The following is a 25,942-nucleotide window of genomic DNA, read 5'->3' on the forward strand; positions in this document are numbered from 1 at the left end:
CAGCGCACAACGTGCTCAACATGTTTGCACATTATTTCAAATATATGTCTTTTATGTAAAACCATTCCTTCATTATTGTAATTATTGGTGAAAATAGTCGATCCGGAAGCTTACATTGTGTTGAACTATAGATCTGCTATTTTCAGAACTTAAGTGACACTACCCAACAGCAAAATACTTACTGACCTACATTAATTTGTTAAAAGACTACTTTTCCCCCTTTTTTTGACTAAAACTAGACTAAAACCTTTTTGACTTTTCGTCGACTAAAATTGGACTAAAACTATCACATATAGAAGTGACTAAAATTTGACTAAAACTAATAAGCATTTTAGTCCAAAAGACTAAGACTAAGACTAAATCTAAGATGGTTGTCAAAAACAACACTGCTAACAACATGCTAATAACTTGCTAATCATGTTAGAAACATGCTAGTGACATGCTAGTCATGTTAGAAACATTCTAGTAACTTGCTAGAATGCAGGTTAGCAACATGGTAGTAACTTGTTAGCAACATGCTAATCATGCTAGTGGCATGCTAGTCATGTTAGAAATATGCTAGTTACATGTTAATCATGTTAGCAACATGTTAGCAACATGTTAACATGTTAACAAATTGCAAATCATGCTAGAAACATGCTAGCAATTTGCTAATCATGCTAGAAATGTGCTAAAACATGTTAACCATGCTAACAACATTCTAGCAGCTTGCTAATCATGCTAACAACATACTAGCAACTTGCTAATCATGCTAACAACATGCTAGTAACTTGCAAATCATGCTTGAAATGTGCTAAAACATGTTAACCAATGCTAACAACAAAATGCTAACATACTAACAACTTGCTAATCATGCTAACAACATGCTACTGACTTGCTAAACATGTTAGAAACATGCTAACAACTTGCTAATCATGCTAGAAATGTGCTAATACATGTTAACCATGTTAACAACATGCTAACAACATTCTAGCAGCTTGCTAATCATGCTAACAACATACTAGCAACTTGCTAGTAATGCTAACAACATACTAACAACTTGCTAATCATGCTAACAACATGCTACTAACTTGCTAAACATGTTAGAAACATGCTAACAACTTGCTAATCATGCTAGAAATGTGCTAAAACATGTTAACCATGTTAACAACATGCTAACAACATTCTAGCAGCTTGCTAATCATGCTAACAACATACTAGCAACTTGCTAGACATGCTAACAACATACTAGCAACTTGCTAATCATGCTAACAACATGCTAGTAACTTGCAAATCATGCTTGAAATGTGCTAAAACATGTTAACCATGCTAACAACAAAATGCTAACATACTAGCAACTTGCTAATCATGCTAACAACATGCTACTAACTTGCTAATCATGTTAGAAACATGCTAACAACTTGCTAATCATGCATGGGATGTGGCTGCTGAACCCTAACCCTTAAATTTATGAAATTTATAAAAATGATATTGAAATAATTTTTGTAATTAACATGCTAATCATGCTAGCAACATGTGAGAAAACAAATCCCATCAATTACACTTGAAGTATTGTTAAAAATGTAATTGTTATTGATTTACCTCAGAAAAATTGTAATAAAATAGCCAAAATATATATTTATTTGTAATCTAGATGTAAGCAAAATCTTAATAGGTCAATATAACTCTTCTAATTAAATTATAATTACTGTGTTTCGGTAGTGACACATTTAAGAAAAGGACAAACTTTTCTGAAAATACAATATGAGTATTAACTACACAATTAGAACTACACAACTAGAAATGTGTACCTTGGATATTATACAATTTGCATACACACCGTACAAATTGTTTGGAAAAATCGATTTTAATTCTGACTTTGGACCAATTTTGTAAGGTAAGGTCAGAATTGCAAGGTATTAACTTCTCAATTCTGAGAAGAAAAGTTTGAATTGTAGATATAAACTAGCAATTGCAAGAAAAAAAATCTGAATTGTGAGATTAAACAATCACAGTTACCTTTTTAAATTCCTTGGTGGCAACAAAAAAACTGAATTGCGAGATGTAAACTTGGAATTTATGGGAAAAAAGTCAGAATTTTGAGTTTTTATTTCACAATTCAGAGTTTATATCTCGCATTTATGAGAGAAAGAAGTCAGAAATGTAACACACAATTTCAGAATTGCAAAAAAGCCAGAATTGTGAGATAAAAATATTGTTTTCTATGGTGCAAATGGTCTTCCATACTTTTTCATATAGTCTGACAGTTCATATTAGTGACTGTCAAGCTACAAAATGACAAAATATAAATCATATAACTATTAAAAACGTCAATATGATTCACACACAATCTTCTGAAGTCATATGATAGCTTTTTGTAAGTCATTGTTCTCTAAAAAGCCGACTTTGCTGCAGTTCTCCAATCTAATACAGTAGAGTAGACTAATCAAATTCAACAGAGTTAAAATCCAACTGATGTTGTTTTTGGTCGGGATAAAGGTGAATATTTATTGAAAAGGGGTCAAGGAAATGGGTGAGTTCATTTGGGTGCTGTGTTCTGGGTGGAGAGATGAAAGTTGACAGATAGCGGCGGAAAACAAAAGATAAGCTCTATTGTTTTTGTTAGAAACTCAGCGTCTATCTATTTACCCCACTGCCAATGACCTTCACATGTTTTTAACCATAAAAATGGTGTTTAAATACAGTTGAAAGGTAGCCAAGCCATAAAGCAATATCCATTTACTTACAATCTTTAACAATACACTAACTGAACCTAGCATTTTGTGCTTTCCAATTACTGTTTAGATGTATTTTAACCCTTTAAAGCCTGATATGTTTTTTTGTTAAGTGTCATATTTGATCCATTAGGCTTTTATGGCTCATATAGTCTGATATAGTAAGAATATTGAGGAAAATACAGCTTAATTTTATCAAAAAGATACATATATATTTTTTATATTCTCATGAATTAAAATGTATTATTTTATGTTTATATTTAAATATTTTTTAATAATTAAAAAAAATCAAGTATTAGTATTATTGAACAAATTTAATTTGTGAATTAAGATTTATCATTTAATGTTTAAAATTCATATAATTTTAAAAACATTTGTGTATTTTATAATTAAAAATAAAATAATATTTTTTATATATTAAAACTAACATTTAAATATATACTTTTATTATATAATTAACAAATTGTAAATATAATTTTTATAAATTCTGATTTATTTTATATTTACATTTTTGTTTTTTCTCATAAATTAAACTGTATTTTATGTTTATATTTTGATATAATTTATAATAATTAAAAAAAATCGAAAAGATTATAAGTGTTACTTATCATTTTGTATTTACATTTTTGTTTTTTCTCATAAACGAAAATATATATTTTTTATTTTTTTTATTTTTGTGGATTAAGATTTATCATTTAATGTGTAAAATTCATAAATTGTATAATTTAGTTTAAATGTGTATTTTATATAAAATAAATATATTAAAATAAAGGTATTTTATTAAAGGTAATTTCACTTTCATTATATAATTAACATATAATTGTATAATTGCAAATATAATTTTCATACATTGTGATTTATTTTATATTTACATTCAATTTTTTATAATAAAAAATCAAATAAATTATAAGGGAATTTACATTTTGTTTTTTGTTTTCTCATAAATGAAAATGTATTTTATGTTTACATTTTATATAATTTTTAATAAGTAAAATAAAAAGTCTAAAATTACAAGTATTGGCATTATTGAGTTTTTCATAAAATTATTACTTCATGAATGTTTATATTTACATTTTTATTTTTTATGAATTAAGATTTATCATTTAATGTTTAAAATTAAAATAAAGTTTTTTTATATATATATTCAAACTAACATTTAAATATCTATTTTCATTATATAATTAACAAATTGTAAATTTCTATACATAAATTATGATTTATTTTGTATTTACATTTTCGTTTTTTTCTCATAAATTAAACTGTATTTTATGTTTATATTTTTATATAATTTATAATAGTTAAAATAAAATATATAAAATTTCAAGTATTGGCATTATTGAGTTTTTCATAAAATTATGACTTCATAAATTTTTATATTTATTTTTTGTGAATTAAGATTTAATGTATAAAATTCATAAATTGTATAATTTTTTAAATGCATATTTTATCATTCAAATTAAAATAAATATATATTTGATACATTAAAACTATAATTTTTTTATATATTTTAATGTAGACTTATTATATTTTCATTATATAAGTAACAGTAAAAGTAAAGCTTCAGGAAACAAACGTTCCTCAAAAGATCCTAAAGATCAGATTTAAGACTCACTGATTTTTCTACAAAATGATTCATGGAGAATCAAGTTGTTTCAGTCCAGTAAGTGTTCATCTGGAAAAATTATTAACAATATAAAAACTATTTAGTAAGTTTTTTTTTTTTTTTGTAGCCAAGAGGTTTGTGTCTAAACAAACCCCAGTCTTTCCTATGATGTAACACTGTTGACATTTCCAGTCACTTAACGGTGCAAATTGCTTTCACTGGAACATTGAACAATTTTTTTGTTACAAGAACGCCCTTTGTTTTCTCCCATCAGATTATCCGAAATGCTTTTCTTTATTGAAGAGTTCCTTTATTTTCTATTGTATTTAAGGCCTTAAAGCTCAGGAGAATTGGCATTGCTCAGTAGCGGTAGGGTGTTATTGCACATGGCAGGCGAACCACATGTCCTTCCTTCAGCGAGCCTACAGAAGCAGATCGCCATTATACCAAGAACAATGGTTCTCAAACAGCGCCGTTCACTGCGAGCTGCTGTAGATGTTATGTCCGATTAGATGCCATACACTCATTTATAGTCTAGAGGGAGCAGGCACAAAACTCGGAACTGCTTTTGTGCGCTGAAAAAGAGAAACTTTCACTGTCAGGCGTAGTAGTCCCGAGCAACATTGACGTGAGTAAAACAAACAGAGCTATTGTGAAGCTCAATTGGCTCATTTGACATTCTGATGAAACTATTTTTGGTAAAAGGACTCAGCAATCGGAGAAAAAAGGAACTATGCACACAAAAGAGGAATTTGTGTCTGTAACGTATCGTAGCAAAGAAATGTTTACAGATTTGGAGAAATATAGTATTTCAACACTTGCTCACCAATGGGTGCCGTCAGAATGAGAGTCCAAACAGTTGATAAAAACGTCACAATAATCTACACAACTCCAGTCCATCTGTTAGCAACTTGTGAAGCCAAAAGCTGCGTTTGTAAGGAACAATTTTTTTCCTAAACTGCTCACCATTGCAGTGAATGGGTTCCGTCAGAATAAGAGTCCTAACAGTTGATAAAAACATCACAATAATCCACAAGTAATCTACACAACTCCAGTCCATCTGTTAGCAACTTGTGAAGCCAAAAGCTGCATTTGTAAGAAACAAGTTTTTAACTAAAATGCTCACCACTGCAGTGAATGGGTGCCGTCAGAACGAGAGTCCAAACATCTGACAAGAACATCACAATAATCCGCAAGTAATCCACACCACTCCAGTCCATCAGTTAACATCTTGTGAAGGCAAAAGCTGCGTTTGTAACAAATAAGTTTTTAACTAAACTGCTCACCATTGCAGTGAATGGGTGCCGTCAGAACGAGAGTCCTAACAGTTGATAAAAACATCACAATAATCCACAAGTAATCTACACAACTCCAGTCCATCGGTTAACATCTTGTGAAGCCAAAAGCTGCGTTTGTAACAAACAAGTTTTTAACTAAACTGCTCACCATTGCAGTGAATGGGTGCCGTCAGAACGAGAGTCCTAACATCTGACAAGAACATCACAATAATCCGCAAGTAATCCACACCACTCCAGTCCATCAGTTAACATCTTGTGAAGCCAAAAGCTGCGTTTGTAACAAACAAGTTTTTAACTAAACTGCTCACCATTGCAGTGAATGGGTGCCGTCAGAACGAGAGTCCTAACAGTTGATAAAAACATCACAACAATCCACAAGTAATCTACACAACTCCAGTCCATCCGTTAGCAATTTGTGAAGCCAAAAGCTGCGTTTGTAAGAAACAAGTTTTTAATTAAAATGCTCACCAATGCAGTGAATGGGTGCCGTCAGAACGAGAGTCATAACAGTTGATAAAAACATCACAATAATCCACACCACTCCAGTCCATCAGTTAACAACTTGAGAAGCCAAAATCTCTAAGAAACAATTCCATCATTAGGATGTTTTTAACTAAAATATGAGTCCATAATCCATGATAACACTTCCTCCAGTAAAAAAGTGGTCAGGTCTGAATCAGATCAAGCACTGTTTACAAGTCAAAACAGTCTGAAACAGTCAACTTTTTATTTAAGTTGTGGAATATTATGATGTTTTTCATCAGCTGTTTGGACTTTCGTTTTGACGGCACCCATTCACTTGTAATGGATTCAATGGTGAGCAAGTTATACAAATCTACATTTTGGTGTTACTATTTTAAAAGTGCTATTTAAGTCAGCATCTTCATCAATTAGTCATTAGGCTTATCATTTACCCTAGAGAATGTGGTGAATCAGAACTTTAAATAGTTTGATTATCTAAAAACCTTGAGCTGAAAGTCACAGAGAGAGAGAGAGAGAGAGAGAGAGCAAGAGAGCAGGACGCCTCCCTCTATAAACTGTGGATGTTGGTGTGCTCACTAGATTCATTTCATCAGAAACTAGACACTGAAGCAGCAGCTCATCTGTATGAAGAGAGCACATATACTGTAGAGGACATTCTGTCAGTCCATGCATTAACAAATAGTGCAATCAATTCAGAATTATTTAGAATGTTTTATCTGGAATTATGGTATAAAAGTGCAAAATGGACAATGTTCTGACAGGAACTTTGTAGGCGAGACGATGAAGGCTCTTTGGGCATTCAGGTATGAGATGGCACACTTTCTTTTCATCAATATTAATACATTTTAATGTAGATGTTACTGTAAAACACCATTGTATTGATCTTACTGATTATTTGGAGAATTTTAGGTAACAAACATAAACTTAAAGGTAAAAATAATGGTATCTGGTAAAAGTACTTGTAAACTATATTTATTGTACTATAGGAAGACATGAAAAATAGTTAAAATAAAGAAAAAGTTTTTCGCATTCTATGACTGTTCACATTTATGAAGTATTCACTAAAGATTTTGTTTGTGATTGTTTATGCTTTGCAACTGCATGCACTTGTCAGTATGTGAAGATTATCAACAAACAATCTAAAAATGTACACTACCTGTCAAAAGTTTTTAATAAGTAAGATTTTTAATGTTTTTTAAAAAGAGGAATTTCATCCAAAATACAGAAAAAAATTTATTCATGTGATTTCAAAGCTGAATTTTAGCATCATTACTGGCTTCAGTGTCTTGATCCTTCAGAAATCATTCTAATATGCTGATTTGCTGCTCAAAAATAATTTATTGTTGTAATTATTATGTTGAAAACAGCTGAATATAATTTTTTTGGCATTCATTAATGAATAAAAAATTCAGAAGAACAGCATTTATCTGAAATAGAAATATTTTGCAACATTATGAATGTCTTTATCAAAGTGTTTAATGTTACAAAAACATTTTATTTCAGATAAATCCTTATCTTTTGATATTTTTATTCATCAAAGATGAAAATGTCTTCAACTGTTTTAAATATTGATAATTATTCTTGAACAGCAGATCAGTATATTAGAATGATTTCTGAAAGATCATGTGACACTGAAGACTGGAGTAATAATGCTAAAAAAATTCAGCTTTGATCACAGAAATAAATTACATTTTAAAATATATTCAAATAGAAAGCAGTTATTTGAAATAGTAAAAATATTTCACAATATTACTGCTTTTGCTGTATTTCGAATCAAATAAATGAAGGCTTGGTGAGCAGAAGATGTTAAAAAACATTAAAAATCTTACTGTTCAAAAACTTTTGACTGTCATTGTGTGTGTATATTATATCTATATTACAGGCCTGTATTTTGTAAAGCTTAAATTGTGACTTTTTACGGTTGATTTCCTTCACCTGATTCCATTTTTCATGATAAAGTACTCTGATTTTTTTTTTTATTTACTCTTAGCAGATAAATGTGTTTGTTTTTTTAGTTTGTGATTGGCTGACTGCATATTATCTTATACTTATCAGCTGCACTAGCATATAGATGGCCTCAAAGCTAACACAAGTGGACTTAGAGAACATAACAAAACTTTATTTTGATTCCATAAAGTCTGACAGTCCCGCTGCCTTCTGCTTTCATCAAATTATTTAAACGAAAGCCCCGCCCCTTTCGCCGCATAAATTAAGCCCCGCTTCTTCACTCACTCATAATATTCAAACAGAAGCTCCACCCACTTTTCCACGCATTGCATGCAACAGCCCCGCCTCCTCACTCCCTTCACCACTTCATTTACATCATCGCCCCGCCCCCTTCACGCGCTTCAACCTTCACAACCGACATCATTCATTCAGCGGCTTCAGACAAACGCCCATAACCGTCCACACGGTCCGCGGTTCAGTGGATTACACAGATATATGGCTCAAAACATTACCTTTACCTTTCATATCGGTGCTCCTATTATCTTGTAAAAATTCCGCCGAAAAAGAGAAGACGGTTTACCTCAAATGCTCGCTGTTTCTCCCTTGTAAGTAGCTCTGGGTTCGTAAGCTAACATGTATTGTTAGCCTCTTGTTTCTAGTTGACGAAATATTTGTGTTGTTTATTAACACTTGTATGATTTTAGTCTGAATTAACGCGTTGTGTTTAATGTTATTAGGAAAAATAGCGTTTGAATGAAATACCGGTAGCCGCTTGTTGGCTAAGAGACGGTTAGCAATAAATTAGCCTGTAATTTAAACCTTGTCGCGAATGTCGAGTGAGCAGTCTTCACAAATAAACGATAATAATGTCATTTTCGATTGATAAAACAAGGGGGTTTATTTATAGCTAAAAACATACGAGAAATCTTTTGTTTTATGTCGACGATTTGATATTGATTTAAAAAATACTTGTGGAATTGGCGGCTCATTCATTTCCGGGGCTTTTATTTTGACATTTACTGTATAAATTATTTATTTATTTATTTATTTAAAGTTTTCAACTGGAAAATTAAGGCGTAATCAATGTAAAAGTTGGTATGAGAATGAAAAAGAGTAGTTTTTGTTTAAAAATTTATTTTCTGTTTTATATTATGTAAAAAGTTATATTAAAATTTAGGATGGATGTAATTGGATATATATTGTGTGTGTGTGTGTGTGTGTGTGTGTGTGTGTGTGTGTGTGTGTGTGTGTGTGTGTGTGTGTGTGTGTGTGTAAAATTTGCTTTGAGAATAAAAACTTTGTTTCTGCTTTATCAATATATAAAGGTCAGTAAACACATTTAGTCCTGCCATAACCCGTTTTGTTGTTGTAGTATTCCCCGTTGTATTTTTCCCCCTTGTTTCCTTGTAAAATTTTGAAATATTTTTTACTGTTTAAAATAGCTGTTTTCTATTTGAATATATTTTAAAATGTAATTTTTTTTCCTGTGATTTTAAAGCTGAATTTTTAGCATCATTATCCTAGTCAAACAATCCTTCAGAAGTTATTCTAATATTCTGATTTGCTGCTCAAAAACATTTATGATGTTAATAACAGCTGAGTAGAATTTTTTTTTTCAGATTTCTTTGCTGAATAGAAAGTTCAGAAAAGCAGCATTTATTTCAAATATAATGTTTTTAACATTAAAATGTCTTTATCATGAGTTTTGATCAATTTAAGGCATTCTTTCTAAATAAAAGTATTTATTTATATAATCCCCCCTCCCAAAAAAAGCTAGTGAGTATAGTGAATAATGCTCCTAATAATAGTCCTAAAAATGTACTCAACTGTTTTAAATGTTGATGATAATATTTAAATTTTTTCTTGAACAGCAAATCAGCATGTTTGAAGAATTCTGAAGAATCATGTGACACTGAAGACCGGAATAATGATGCTAAAATTCAGCTTTGTATCACAGGAATAAATTGCATTTTAAAATATATTCAAATAGAAAGCAGTTATTTTAAATAGTAAAAAGATAAAAAAAAAAATTTCACTGTACTTTGGATCAAATAAATGCAGGCTTGGTGAGCAGAAAAGACTATTGGCACACCTTACTAATGCTTTTTATTTCATTTTGCAGGTGTACGTGAACTACGAGAACGGCTTAGGGGCTTCTGTCTACTGTGAGCAGTTCGATTTCAACGCGGAGCCCCCTTGGGATCCTAGCTGATAGTTGGAGAGGTCGACATCTGACCTGTCCTTGTAGGTTCACATTCTGTATCCTCACTTATGGTGTGCTACCATATACTTACGTAAAGCTTCAAGTGCGACAGGAAGTTCTGATTTTAGTCATACCACCCACCCTTACTAAGCAGTTTCAGTCTTCAGCTGTTTTTAGACCTGCTTTGAGAATGGATTGCCAAGGTCAGTGGAAGTCGGTGACTCTTCTGACCTGCTGCTCTGATCAATGTGCACCGCAGGAGCTTTTCTGGCATGACGTCAAACGTGGCATTAAATGTGTCATACCTATTTGTACCTAGAATTAAAAAGAGCATTAAATAAAGCTGCGATTCACAGTTGGGGTCCAATGCATTGATCCCTGTATATGTCAAAAGGCTAGATGTTGTTTGAAGAAATGTGTTGTAATGGTATTTATCTTCATCCTGTCCTTCACATAAGCTTGCATTTATTAGGCACATATTGTATCCATTGGCGTTCCTATTATTCTTCTCCTGCTCTTGAGTTCATGGCAGCCCAAAGAACCGCTTTCCGGAAAGTTATGAAATTTGGCACACCGATAGAGGACAGTCTCAACATTAACCATCGCAAGTTTGGAGTCTCTAACTCAAACTCGGTAGCGCAACCACTTGTCCACAGTTTCACTAATGTTTAAACTAACAACTTTTGAACTGAAAGATCTAGAAGGAAAATTATTTTTTCTCCAATATGTGTGAACGAATTCTACGAAGAACGCAAAAATGGATGTGCAACAGTTTGGCATATTAAGACCAAACTTGGTGTTTGTTATAAAAAGCGTGAGCTGAGGCTACCTCAGGAGATCTGTAGATTAGGTGCAGCATGCAGAGACAAACCATACCATACCCAATTATCCCATGTTAGCCATTTTGGGTATTGGACATTTAGAATTTTATCGAAAAATGATATATTTTACGAACACATTGGTGTATCATTACGAAACTCTGTATGTGTCTTCGGCACCATGCCTTCACAGTACTCAGTTTGTGGGCAAAAAATGTTAATAACATTTGACTAAATTGGCCTATTGTAATTAAAGTGATCTCAATATACTCCTTGGGTCATGCTGAGAACATCGATACCAATTATGCCAAAATTGGCCAAACTTCCTGTTCACCATTTTGATTAATGTTAAAAACCTACTTTTTCAAACTCTTCCTAGACTATTGGTCCAATTTTCACCAAATTTGATCTTCAGACCATGCTGACAAAAAGTTATGGATTTGTAAAGCTTTGACATATTTGCACCAAACTTTGTGTGTGCCATTGTCACCTCACACTGAACACACCATATCAATTTGGTAACATTGCCACCTATTGGTCACAAGTAATAAACCATTCATTAACTATTAATAATAAAATTGCCAAAAATAGTACGTTTTGATTGCATTATCATATTTTATATTAAACTGGTCTCAAAATATTCCTTGGGTCATGCCGAGAAGGTAATTTTGCCTTAGTCGGTCGAATTTCCTGTCCGCCGTTTGAATTTGTTGAAAATCTACTTTTTCGAATATGTGCTAGAACGCTCTTCCAAAATTATTTTAATTCTCTGCAAACTTTGGCATATTGACACCAAACTTTATTTGTGCTATTGTCACCTCACACTGAACACACCACATCAATTTTGTAACCGCAACACCTACTGGTTAACAATGATAAGTCTTTAAATCATATTAAAAGTGACTGTATTTGATTTTTCAGCCGTTTAGCTTAAAATAATAATTCCGTATTTAATTGCTCATTGATGTAGTTGGTCTAATGCTACCAGAAATGCTGTCATGACTTCTCTTGCCTTCTTTGTACATGGCCCTTTAATTCCTGCTTGCAGCTCTATTTTATTTGTTTTTTCTGTCTTGTGTTTGCAGTGGATATCACTAGGACCTAAGAGCTCTGAGGGTTCTCATAAATAGGTGACCTGCTTTATGCCAGTCAGAACGTCAGATTACGGATGAGTATGAAGGGAACACTGGATGAAGCACATGTTTCTGTTGAGATGCTGGACGGAAGCGCAGCTCTCCGAGATGTGATCGATAGACACATCCATGATCAAACTCTTGTGAGTATAACTTATTGTGTTATTCATTGTGGCTTTTCTCTTTATACCAAAGCATGATGTGCTATTTTTGATTTAGGCGATGAAGAGTGCGTTCTTTGTTGCTGACCTGGGGGTGATTGTGCGGCAGCAATTTCGCTGGACAACTAAAATGGACCAGATTCGGCCTTTCTACACGGTCAGGAGCAACAGCAGCCCTGTGGTTGTTGAAATCCTGGCTGCTCTCGGAACTGGCTTTGTTTGTTCAAACAAGGTAAAAATAAAGTGTAAAATATGTCTCATCTCCTCTCGCTAAAACTAGACTACTTAGTGTCCTAAAATAACATTCTGGTTCTATATTTGTCTCTGTTATTAAGCTATTTTTAAAATGTATTTTTACTTTTACTAGCTGCGCTGTGCTGTGTGTGTGATCTCTTTGGCTGCTGTGCTTGTCTTTCAGCACGAGCTGGACTTAGTGAAGGGCTTTGGCGTCCCGTCTCAGGACATCATTCTCGGTGGCACGTGTAAACAGCTCTCACATATCAAATATGCAGCCAAACATAACATCTCCCTCCTGGTTTGCGATAATGAGGCAGAGATGAGGAAGATTGCACGGTGTCATCCCAAAGCAAAGTGAGTTATGTCGTCACACTGGACTTACTAGACTCATCACAATGCAAACATCTGTGGTAAAATGTCATAATTCTCAGACAATATCTGCGTAGTAGGGGTGCTAATCTTTAGAAATCTTTCAATCTGTTTCAGATTCTGGAAATCACAATCCAATTCAAAAACGTTTCTTGATGTAGATGTTGTTTTTAGTTTTTTTTAATAAGTCTACCGACGTTGGAGATTAAAACTAAAGCAGCTCAACAAATTTTAACACAAAATTAAAGTACTTAAAATAATTATAAATTAATAATACATCAAACTAATTGTATACAAAGCTAGTTCCACCATGGAATAAAACATTTTCAACTGCTTGCAATTCTGACTTTTTTTTTTTTTTTTCTCAAAATTCGTAGTTTTAATCTCTTATTTCTGACTTTTCCACAATTATAAAAAATTGTGGAAAGCTTGTTTCCTCTTGAATTGCAAGAAAAAAGTCAGAATTGTGAGAAAAAAATCAACAGAGAACTGTGAACATGCAGGTGATCTAATTGGTTTTTTTGTTTTTATTCTGAAAGTCTGAATTGTGAGAGCTGGAATTTATATATTTTTTTAATTCTTCGGGCAAACAAGCTTTTCATAAACGTCACCATTCTGTCTCATTTTCTCATAGTTGCGAGTTTAGTTCACAATTTTTTTGTTTGTTTGTTTTGCTTTCTGATTTGCATTTTGCATCTAGAAAATAACAAAAATTATTCAAACACCAGATATAATTTTTGATAATTTTTTTTACTGGTGGTGCAAGTGAGGATAGCAAAATAAAGTGAACCGTGACACATTATACTCAAAATTTCTTCATACAGTGGACTACCAGTAAAATTGCTAAAAAATGTGGGACCAAAAATTCTTTAGACACCTGACCATGTTTTGCTTAAGTGGTTTTTTTTTTTATTGCTAATGTGACCTTTTTACACCACAGACAATTGGTCAAGAAAGTATTGGTAGTTGTGTAACTATTGTGATACTAACAGTTGTCTGAATTTATCAGAAATTATCTGACTTTATCAAGAAGGATTTGTTCTGACACAGTGTTGACTGCAGGGGAGTTGCAAGACCTAAAGCTCTACTGGGGCACAGGCCCCCATTACTCGTTAATTCAGTTGTTGCATGTAGTTTAATGTCTTTATTTTGGGATTATCAATGTAAATTATAACTCAAATTTGAGCTTTTAAAAGGGTCTAGCAACGCCCTTGGTTGACTGTATATCTGGTGCATATATGTGACCCTGGACCACAAAACCAGTCTTAAGTCGCTGGGGTATATTTGTAGCAATAGCCAAAAATACATTGCATGGGTCAAAATTTTTGATTTTTCTTTTATTCCAAAAATCATTAAGAAATTAAGTAAAGTTCATGTTCCATGAAGATTTTTTGTAAAATTCCTACTGTAAACATATCAAAATGTAATTTTTGATTTGTAATATGCATTGTTAAGAACCTAATTTGGACAACTTTAAAGGTGATTTTCTCAGTCTTTTTGATTTTTTTGCATCCTCAGATTTCTGATTTCAAATAGATGTATCTCAGTCAAATATTGTCCTATCCTAACAAACCATACATCAATAGAAAGCTTATTTATTGAGCTTCCATGTGATGTATAAATCTCACTTTTGTCAAATTTAACCTTATGACTGGTTTTGTGGTCCAGGGTCACATATAGAGAAAAAAAACAGAATTGTCAGATTAAAAAGCAGTAATTGCCTTTATTTTTTAATTCTTTGGTATAAATAAGCTTATATAATCGTATGTTAAGCATTAGTAGCTAAATATAGTTTCAGAACATACAAGCAATAAAGGGAAACAGAAACGCGTTACAAGCAAAAAGTGCTCTCACTCTCTAAAAATTTTTTTAGAAAAGAGGATTTTTCTCTTTTTCGTTGTTTATCACTGATGATCTTATAGACAGCTGCATTTGCATTTATGCACTTAATACTAACCTTTATCATCTTGATCTGATTTTCTCCAATAGGGTGTTGCTGCTGTTGACATCGGGGAGCTGTTGTGACCGAGAGGAGTTGGCCATACCATTCGGCTCCACACTGAAGGACTGCGGACATCTGCTGGAGTGTGCCAGAGAGCTCAACCTGCACGTTACAGGAGTCAAGTGAGTCTAGATTGAGTTTGAGAGAATACTGAATATGACTGGAGTCAATAAAGGAACACTCCACTTTTTTTGGAAATAGGCTCATTCTCCAACAACTGCGCAACGATACAGTCAGAAGCCTATTTAATCTAAAAATTGCATCATTTACCATAGATTTATTGTAGTAGCACTACATAATTTTATTATATTAATGTAGACATGTATTAAAGGAGTAATGGAATATAATTACAGTATTTTTTTGTGATTTAAGCTATAGCGTTTATGCATTTAAACTAAATACTATGTATTAAGACTACCATTTTTCATACAAATACATAGAAACCATATTACATTTTACCATGGTATTGAGGTGCTATATTTGTGGTTTTAACTGTGATTATCATGATCTAAATGTATGCTACTATGGAAGACTAATGGTTAAAGAGAAAAAACCCTCAAATAAATATAAATAAAAAAATGAAGTTGCTACTATTTTTACTGATATTATTGGTTTTGACAATGAACATAAATCTAAATCTGCATCCTAACTCAAGCTACTATCAAAAGTGTATATCTATTTTTTTTATATATATATATATTTAATATTATGAGGCAACACAAACCTGTTTCTTGATTTGAAACAATATTACTCATTAGAACATGTAGAACTAAGACATTATCTTCTTCTTATTTTATTTATTTATTTAAGGAAAATTTACTAGAAAGTGTAAATAATTAAAAACATTAAGAGTTTCTCATTTTCTGACCATAAAGAATAGTTTAAAACCACAATTAACCATCTAGTTTTTACAACTTTCACATTGGATCAAAAATCTGCCTTTAAACATGAAAGAAATAAAAAAAAATTATTGTGATAATTATCGATTTAGACTGATACGAAAAAATTAAGAGCTCTAAATTGCAGTGTAAATACTACTTAATCCTGCTTTAGATGCAGCTTCTTTTCCTCTTCTCCAATGGAAAAATGGATTTTGTTAATATTGATTTCATTTGATTGGAAACTCTACCGCACCTTATTCTAATTGAATTTATTCATCAAATATAAAAGTTTGACACAAAAGATAATGCATAGACCTTATAAGGATAGAAAAATGTCCTATAAAGGCAAATATAGTTCCCTATGTCATTGCGTTAGATATTAAAGCTAGTGTATAAACAAATTATAAAGCTGCCTTTCTCAGAACTGACTATTTTTCACTAGAACAGGCTGTAATGAGTCATGCACAATTAAGCCAAGGACATTTTTAAATGAAGCAAATGAGGTACAATTTGATTTCATGCTTTGCCCACAGATTCAACATTCCCAGTTGTTGTCAGGATGCACAGGCGTTCTCTCGTGCTGTTTCCGATGCCCGCTGTGTCTTTGATATGGGGGTGAGTCATTGCTCATACAGCCATGGATCGAATTCTGATCTGATTGTGCAAGAGCTTCCCTACCGAACCCGGAGGGAATGATCTTTATTTATCTAAATGTCACTTTCAGTATTTATTTCCCCCTTTGATAACATGTTAGGAATGAATTTGATCTGTTCTTAGGAGGAGCTCGGCTTTGAAATGAATACTCTGGACGTCGGAAGCGGCTTTGATGGAAGTGAAGCACAGTTAGACAAGGTACTGTATGCTACTATACATTTATGAGAGATGTTTTCCTTTCATATGTTTTGTTTTCCTCTGAGCTTCTTGTGGTGTTTTCATGTACAGATCAACCAAACACTGAAACCCATGCTGGACATGTATTTTCCTCTCTCGACTGGCTTGTCGATCATCGCCGAACCCGGAGCTTATTATGTGTCATCTGCGTTCACGCTGGCCGTGAATATAATCGCTAAGAAAACAGTGGCTCGAGATTTCAGTGGTCAAACACACAGTGAGTACTAGTCAATGTGCATATAATATATACATGATATACTGTGGTGTGTCTATATATGAAAATATATCACAGTCGTACCGTCCATATTCAGTTTAATCCCACTGCATGTCTAATAGATAATACACTGATCATAAGGTCAGTGTATATAACTTGTGTTTGTCATTTCAGATGCACTGTCTGCAAATGATGAGCCTGAGTTTCTCTACTACATGAACGATGGGGTTTATGGGTCTTTTGCCAGTAAGCTGCTGTGTGAAGATTCAATATCGATGCCTTCGGCGCACAAGGTTAATATTTCTCAGTTTGTCTTAAAAATGTGACATTGACCCAGTGCGTAAACATCAGAATCTGCAAAATGTAATTGATTTTACCAAAATAAGAGGGGTCTTTTTTTTTTTTTTTTTTTTTTTTTTTTTCCTCTTTAGTACTGACCTAAATAAGATATGTCAGAAAAAAAGACATTTAATAGACATAAAAGTAAGTTTACATACACTTGATTCTTAATACTGTGTTGTTACCTGAATGATCCACAATTGTGTTTTTGAGTCCCTTGTTTGTCCTGAACAGTTAAACTGCCTGCTGTTCCTCAGAAAAATCCTTCAGGTCCCACAAATTATTTGGTTTATCAGCATTTTTGTGTATTTGAACCATTTCAGCAATGACTGTATGATTTAGAGATCCATCTTTTCACACTGAGGACAACTGAGGGACTCATATGCAACTATTACAGAAGGTTCAAACACTCACTGATCCTCCAGAAGGAAAAACCATGAATTAAGAGCTGGGGGTGAAAACTTTTGAACAGAATGAAATGTGTAAATTTTTACCCATTTTGCCTAAATGTCATATTTTTTCCATTTAGTACTGCCCTCCAGAAGCTACAGAAGATATGTTTCCCAGAAGACTAAATAAGTTAAATTTACCCTGCTCTTCAAATTTAAAAAAAGCTCTTAATGCATAGTGTTTCCTTCTGGAGCATCAGTGAGCATTTGAACCTCCTGTAATAGTTGCATATGAGTCCCTCAGTTGTCCTCAGTGTGAAAAGATGGATCTCAAAATCATAGTCATTTTTGGAAAGGGTTTTAATACACAAAAATGCTGGAAAACCAAAGAATTTGTGGTACCTTAAGGATTTTTCTGAAGAACAGCAGGCAGTTTAACTGTTCAGGACAAACAAGGGACTCATGAACAACTATCACTAAACAAAAAAACACAGCTGTGGATCATTCAGGTAACAACACAGTATTAAGAATCAAGTAAATGTTAACTTTTGAACAGGGTCATTTTTATAAATTCAACTATTTTCTCTTGTGGACTATATGTAAACATCTTGTATGTCAGTACTAAAAAAAAAAAAAACATTATAAAGAAATTTGTAAATAGATAATACAAATGAGTAATCTCGCTTTTATTCATTTTTAATCGTTTATTTTATTTAATATTATGCTTTTATTCAGAGGCCAAAACATCAGTGTGACACTGACATGAATTAAACATTTTGCCTTTAGACTGAGCACATTTTTGGCCTTTGAATAAAAGCACTTTGTAAGAGAACTTTCTACGATTATGTGTGCAAGCTTCTCCTTTTGTTGGACTAAGAGATTTTTACAAGACTAGAGCATCTTTTGTAATTGAGCACATCACATGGTTTTGAAGGATTACTCCACTATCAGAATAACAATTCCCTGCTAATATACTCACCCCCTTGTCATCCCAGAAATTCATGTCTGTCTTCAGTCGCAAATTATTTTTTATTTTATTTATTTTTTTTGAGAGAGAGAAACATTTCAGGATTTTTCTCCATATAGTGCACTTCAATGGTGCTCAACGAATTGAAGGGTAAAAATGGAAGTGGAGTAAAAATTTACAGATAATTTTCTCATTCAAGATGTTCATGTCTTTCTTTCTTCAGTCGTGAAGAAATAGTTTTTTGAGGAAAACATTTCAGGAATTTTCTCCATATAGTGGACTTCTATGGTGCCCCCGAGTTTGAACTTCCAAAATGCAGCTTAAATGCAGCTTCAAATGTCTCTAAACAATCCCAGCCGAGGAAGAAGGGTCTTATCTAGTGAATCGATCGGCCATTTTCTAAAAAACATTTTCAAGACAGTTAGGGTATGTTAAAAAACTCCCATCTCATTTTCTCCTCCAACTTCAAAATCATCCTACATTGCTGTTTTACCTTTTTTTTTTTTTTTTTAAATAAAGGGTGTTTGATCGTCTTTGCAGTTGGAGGAGAAAATGAGATGTTTTTCGACATACCCCAACTGTCTTGAACCAGAATGTGCACTGCAGAGCTAGACAAGATGAGCATTTAAGGTTAAAATGTTTATAAATTTACAAAATTAGAAAATAACCGACCGTTTCACTAGATAAGACCCTTATTTTTCGGCTGGGATCGGTTAGAGCCCTTTGAAGCGGCACTAAAACTGCATTTTTAACAATCCGTTGAGCACCATTGAAGTCCACTATATGGAGAAAAATCCTGGAATGTTTTCCTCAAACATTCTTCTTTCAGTCACAGAAGTTAAGACATGAACATCTTTGATGACATGGGGGTGAGTAAATCATCTGTACATTTTTATTTTGAAACTGAAGTAATCTTTTAAAGCTGATGTTCTCCCAGTGATCATGTGTTTGTGTTTCATCAGGAGGTGAGCGCAGAAGAGCCGCTGTTCTCCAGCAGTCTGTGGGGTCCGTATGCTGATGATCTGGATCAGGTGGTGGAGCGATGTCTGCTGCCGGAGCTCAGCGTCGGAGACTGGCTGCTTTTCAGCAACGCCGGGGCCAACAATCTGGGGGCTGCGTTCACTAACGGAGATGAACACACACCACCCGTCTTCTACAGTATTGCTGAGTGCGACTGGTACGGAGTGAATCTTGAAGTTGCGTTATGTGGTGCTTTTGTTTTTGGTTTTTAATCAAGCTGTTTTTCCTGCTGCAGGCAAGAGGTTCATAATTGTGGCGTCACTTTGGACGTGAGGATGAAGAACTTCTCTCTGGTACCATGCTGCTTCCAACCGAGCATCTCCGAAGCATCCATTTCCACCCCAGCGTAACATAAAGCCACTTATTAATGTCATTATTTTGATTGACTTTAAGCACTTAAGAACCTGGAATCTTCTAAGAAGCTTCAGTTGCTTTGAAGATGGTTGGGACCAGAGATGAAGAAAGGATATTGACCAGAGCAACTTCATAGCCATCACAACAGCAAATAGGTGCGATTAGCTTTAACAAAAGGGCCAGTTGGCGTTTACAGATACGCTTATATTTAAATGCGTTTTATAATTAAATACACGCATATTATTTCCACTTACTAAGGGAATCAGTCATGTACCCAACAGGGGAAGTTATTTATTAAACCTCAAGTCTAGTTTCAGGATGCTTTTAAAGAAATGTGCACTTGTTTTGTATTTGTCCTGTTTGTCGCAGGAAGAGTTCAGCAGAACACTGTGGAATGTTTTTGTGGACTAAATACAATGGAAATTTAAGATCTTAGGCCTAAAATACACCTTAAAGGAATAGTTCCAAAAATGTCCTCATCTAAGATTAGGGAGAGTTTGTTTCTTCATCAGATTTGAAGAAATGCAGCATTACATCACTGTCTCACCAATGGATCCTCTGGAGTGAATGGGTGCCGTCACAATGAGAGTCCTAACAGTTGATAAAAACGTCACAATCCACACCACTTCAGTCCATTAGTTTACATCTAAAAAAGACAAAAGTTGCATGTTTTTAAGAAACAAATTCAATATTGTTTTAATCTGTGCCTATTTCTCTTCTGATTCAGACAAAACAACCTTTTCACTTGAAGCGTTATGGATAGAGGACTTGTATTTAGCCAGAAGCAGCAGTTTGAAGATTACTTGTGATGTTTTAATCAGCTGTTTAGACTCTCATTCTGACGGCACCCATTCACTGAAGACTGACTTTTTCACTGGTGAAAGCATTATAAATTATGGACTCCAATTTTAACTAGAAGCAATGGTTAAAAACAAGCCACTTTTGGCTTCTCAAGCTGTGAATTGATGGACTGGAGTGGTTGTGTTTTGGATTATTGTAATGTTTTTATCAGCTGTTTGGACTCTAATTCTGACGGCACCCACTCACTGCAGAGGATCCATTGGTGAAACAGTGATGCATTGTTTTTAAACTCTTCCTTTAATGTAAGTATGCAAATGCAGACACCAAATGCAAGCATCTGGCTAAGTTGTACATATTTGTACATGCTTGCATTGCATGGCAAATGAAAGACGACATGTGTGGTTGTATTTCATAATGCAGTATTGCACAAAATTGGGAAGTGTCTGCTTATACATGGGTAGTTTGATTCGGCCTTTTCTAAGCATTGGTGTCATGCTACGCATTATCTCAGCGTTACATGCGTGTGTTCTGTCTGGGACATCTTTGGTATTGTGCAAGTGTGTCTGAGAATGTGTCAAAGATGGTTGGAGCAAGTGCTGCTGGTTAAAGCGAGAGGAAGCTGTTATGTTGCTGTTTATCTACAAGATTCAGGCAAGTGAAACTGATGAACTGAGCAACACTGAACAGGAATTAGACCTGAGAACATAAACCATAAACTGTTTGCCGTTTACAGTGTTTACCTTTTCTTGACGAAGTTTTGCTGTCAATAAAATGGTATTAATGGCCTTGTGGATTCATTTTGCCTTTTAATGTCTGTTACAATGATGCTTTTACTTTTACTGTGAAATTCTACTGAGGTTTTAGTTTGGAATTGTGTACTACATCTGAAGCCCATATTTCTTCATGCTATATTGACAAGGTATGTTCAATGTGCTTGAAGTACCTGAATTTGACTTTTGATATTATTGAAAGACAATGTATCCATGAAAGTGTTTAATTTTTATAATAAGCACATTACAATACATACAAACTTTTTTGCCTATTTTAATTCATGTCATAAAATGACAGAGCTAAACCCTTAGTAGTATTGACATTGTGGTGTAAACATGGCTGAAGACTCAAAAAGAGGAACAGATTAACCCAATCAATTTACACTTGAACCGTGCCGATTCATTCAAATGTGTGACTTTGATCATTCAGTTCAAGCGATTTACTAGCAAAAAACAGCAAACAGCCATACATTGTCAAGTTTCGACATCGCTTGTAATGATTTCAAAAAGCACGTATAGTGATGGGTGAAACCGAGCTTCCAGTTAAACAATTGAGTCGCAAAATGATTCACTGCTTTGAAGCGCCCCAATCGAATCACGAATCATTTAATCCAGAGAGTGGGTTTTTGAATCATTCCACTAGTTGAATGGTTTGCAATCTGAGTTTGTGATTCTCCAATCATTATTCGATCAGCGGATTCTCAAATCTTTTGCTTCAGATCGGAACCTAGGAGCAAGGTTTGCGAATCATTTGATTCAGTTTGGGACCTCAGTGCAAGTTTGCGATTCATTTGATTCAGTTTGGGACCTCGGTGCAAGTTCGCAATTCATTTGATTCATTTCGGAACATCGGTGCAGGTTTGTGATTAATTTAATTCAGCTCGGAACATCGGTGCCGGTTCGCGAATCATTTGATTCAGTTTGGCCCTCGGTGCAAGTTCACGAATCTTTTGATTCAGTTCGGGGCTTCGATGCGGGTTTGCGAATCATTTGATTCAGTTCAGGAGTTTGGTGCAAGTTTGCGAATCTTTTGATTTAGTTCAGGGCTTCAATGCGGGTTCGCGAATCATTTTGTTCAGTTCGGGGCTTCGATGTGAGTTCGTGAATCATTTGATTCAGTTCAGGAGTTTGGTGCAAGTTTGCGAATCTTTTGATTTAGTTCGGGGCTTCAATGCGGGTTTGCGAATCATTTTATTCAGTTCGGGGCTTTGATGCGAGTTCGCGATTCATTTGATTCATTTCGGAATATCGGTGCGGGTTTGTGATTCATTTGATTCAGTACGGAACATCGGTGCCGGTTCGCGAATCATTTGATTCAGTTCGGACCTCGGTGCAAGTTCACGAATCTTTTGATTCAGTTCGGGGCTTCGATGTGGGTTCGCGAATCATTTGATTCAGTTTGGGACCACAGTGCAAGTTTGCAATTCATTTGATTCAGTTTGGGACCTCGGTGCGGGTTTGTTATTCATTTAATTCAGTTCGGAACATCGGTGCCGGTTCGCGAATCATTTGATTCAGTTCAGACCTCGGTGCAAGTTCGCGAATCATTTGATTCAGTTCAGGAGTTTGGTGCAAGTTTGCGAATCTTTTGATTTAGTTCGGGGCTTCAATGCGGGTTCGCGAATCATTTGATTCAGTTCAGGAGTTCGGTGCAAGTTTGCGAATCTTTTGATTTAGTTCGGGGCTTCAATGCGGGTTCGCGAATCATTTTATTCAGTTCGGGGCTTTGATGCGGGTTCGCGAATCATTTGATTCAGTTCAGACCTCGGTGCAAGTTCGCGAATCATTTGATTCAGTTCAGGAGTTTGGTGCAAGTTTGCGAATCTTTTGATTTAGTTCGGGGCTTCGATGCGGGTTCGCGAATCATTTTATTCAGTTCAGGAGTTTGGTGCAAGTTTGCGAATCTTTTGATTTAGTTCGGGGCTTCGATGCGGGTTCGCGAATCATTTTATTCAGTTCAGGAGTTTGGTGCAAGTTTGCGAATCTTTTGATTTAGTTCGGGGCTTCGATGCGGGTTCGCGAATCATTTGATTCAGTTCAGGAGTTTGGTGCAAGTTTGCGAATCTTTTGATTTAGTTTGGGGCTTCGATGCGGGTTCGCGAATCATTTGATTCAGTTCAGGAGTTTGGTGCAAGTTTGCGAATCTTTTGATTTAGTTCGGGGCTTCGATGCGGGTTCGCGAATCATTTTATTCAGTTCAGGAGTTTGGTGCAAGTTTGCGAATCTTTTGATTTAGTTCGGGGCTTCGATGCGGGTTCGCGAATCATTTGATTCAGTTCAGGAGTTTGGTGCAAGTTTGCGAATCTTTTGATTTAGTTTGGGGCTTCGATGTGGGTTCGCGAATCATTTGATTCAGTTTGGGACCACAGTGCAAGTTTGCAATTCATTTGATTCAGTTTGGGACCTCGGTGCGGGTTTGTTATTCATTTAATTCAGTTCGGAACATCGGTGCCGGTTCGCGAATCATTTGATTCAGTTCAGACCTCGGTGCAAGTTCGCGAATCATTTGATTCAGTTCAGGAGTTTGGTGCAAGTTTGCGAATCTTTTGATTTAGTTCAGGGCTTCAATGCGGGTTCGCGAATCATTTGATTCAGTTCAGGAGTTCGGTGCAAGTTTGCGAATCTTTTGATTTAGTTCGGGGCTTCAATGCGGGTTCGCGAATCATTTTATTCAGTTCGGGGCTTTGATGCGGGTTCGCGAATCATTTGATTCAGTTCAGACCTCGGTGCAAGTTCGCGAATCATTTGATTCAGTTCAGGAGTTTGGTGCAAGTTTGCGAATCTTTTGATTTAGTTCGGGGCTTCGATGCGGGTTCGCGAATCATTTTATTCAGTTCAGGAGTTTGGTGCAAGTTTGCGAATCTTTTGATTTAGTTCGGGGCTTCGATGCGGGTTCGCGAATCATTTTATTCAGTTCAGGAGTTTGGTGCAAGTTTGCGAATCTTTTGATTTAGTTCGGGGCTTCGATGCGGGTTCGCGAATCATTTGATTCAGTTCAGGAGTTTGGTGCAAGTTTGCGAATCTTTTGATTTAGTTTGGGGCTTCGATGCGGGTTCGCGAATCATTTGATTCAGTTCAGGAGTTTGGTGCAAGTTTGCGAATCTTTTGATTTAGTTCAGGGCTTCAATGCGGGTTCGCGAATCATTTTATTCAGTTCGGGGCTTTGATGCGGGTTCGCGAATCATTTGATTCATTTCGAGACCTTGGTGCAAGTTCACAAATCATTTGATTCAGTTCGGGGCTTGAAAGACAAATGAACAAAGATCTATATTAATACTTAAGTAATACTTAATAATAGAAAACACTGAAATTGTAATAATTTGATTTAACAAATGCAGTCTTGGTGAGCAGAAGAGACATCTTTCAAAAACATGAAAAAATCTTCGGAACAGTACTGTATATATGTACAATATAACAATTAAACAAGTGGAGATGTGAGGAGCTCTCTGTCAGCTCTCAGTTTTAGGTGCCAAAGGATGTAGGCCGTGACACACAGTGTTGATGTTGTTAAGGCGATAAACCTCCTTCTGCCACACCGGTGTTCTCCGGGCTGTTAGATGGCGGCGAGTGTGTTTTGCCAGGTGGTCGCTGCGTACAAAGCGGCTGTGGCAAACGGGGCAGGAGAAACGCTTCTCGCCTGTATGTGTGCGGCGATGACGAGACAGTTCATCAGACCTGGCAAAACGCCGTACGCAGCCGTCCCAGCAGCATCTGAACGGCTTCTCACCTGGTCGGAGAAAACAAACCCAAATTAGATGTGAGGTTTACTTTATAGGCTTTCTTGATTCTCCCTTCCACAAAATAAGGCCTAAAATCAGAGCAGAAAGTCTTAAATTCATAAATTCATGGAGGTAAATATTGCATGCACTACAAAAAATGTTTAGTTTTGTGTTCCAATACAAATACACTACCAGTCAACGTTAGACTTTGAATGTTTTTAAAGAAATGTCTTCAGCTCACCAAGCCTGCCTTTATTTGATTCAAAGTAGAGCAAAAACAGTAAAATTCTGAAATATTTTTTACTATTTAAAATAACTGTTGTCTATTTGAATATATTTTATAAATGTAATTCATTCATGTGATTTCAAAGCTGAATTTTCAGCATCTTCAGTCTTCAGTGTCACATGATCCTTCAGAAATCATTCTAATATGCTGATTTGTGGGTCAAGAAACATTTTATTATGTTGAAAACAGCAGAGTAGAATTTTGAGGTTTATTTGATGAATAGAATGGTCAAAAGAACAGCATTTATCTGAAATAGAATTCTTTTGTAACATTATGAATGTCCTTATCACTTTTGATCAATTTAAAGCATCCTTGCTACATAAAAGTATTCATTTCTATATTT

General features: G+C 34.8%; 2 protein-coding genes across 3 annotated transcripts in view; one reads left to right on the forward strand and one right to left on the reverse strand.

Moving 5' to 3' along the window:
- The first annotated feature begins 6,701 nt into the window (after window positions 1-6,701).
- On the forward strand, window positions 6,702-21,610 carry azin1a (antizyme inhibitor 1a). 2 transcript variants are annotated; one of them, XM_073846618.1, is made up of 12 exons: window positions 6,702-6,901; window positions 10,168-10,289; window positions 12,152-12,342; window positions 12,419-12,592; window positions 12,779-12,951; window positions 14,956-15,090; window positions 16,383-16,464; window positions 16,627-16,701; window positions 16,792-16,957; window positions 17,129-17,247; window positions 19,612-19,826; window positions 19,905-21,610. In XM_073846618.1, the coding sequence occupies exons 3-12, from the start codon at window positions 12,235-12,237 to the stop codon at window positions 20,017-20,019; spliced, it is 1,362 nt and encodes a 453-aa protein (XP_073702719.1). In that variant the 5' UTR covers window positions 6,702-6,901; window positions 10,168-10,289; window positions 12,152-12,234; the 3' UTR covers window positions 20,020-21,610. The 2 variants fall into 2 exon arrangements, with proteins under 2 accessions (XP_073702719.1, XP_073702718.1); XM_073846617.1 differs by lacking the exon at window positions 6,702-6,901 and adding an exon at window positions 8,460-8,650.
- Window positions 21,611-21,802: 192 nt separating this feature from the next.
- Window positions 21,803-25,942, reverse strand: part of klf10 (Kruppel like factor 10) — a 34,456-nt gene continuing 30,316 nt past the window's right edge. Inside the window, exon 2 of the mRNA XM_073847735.1 lies at window positions 21,803-25,321. Within this exon, the coding sequence (XP_073703836.1) occupies window positions 25,044-25,321 (278 nt within the window). The 3' untranslated portion in view covers window positions 21,803-25,043. The remainder of the gene's footprint in view (window positions 25,322-25,942) is intronic.

The sequence above is a fragment of the Garra rufa genome, chromosome 9 (genome assembly GCF_049309525.1).
Source record: "Garra rufa chromosome 9, GarRuf1.0, whole genome shotgun sequence".
Classification (NCBI taxonomy): domain Eukaryota; kingdom Metazoa; phylum Chordata; class Actinopteri; order Cypriniformes; family Cyprinidae; genus Garra; species Garra rufa.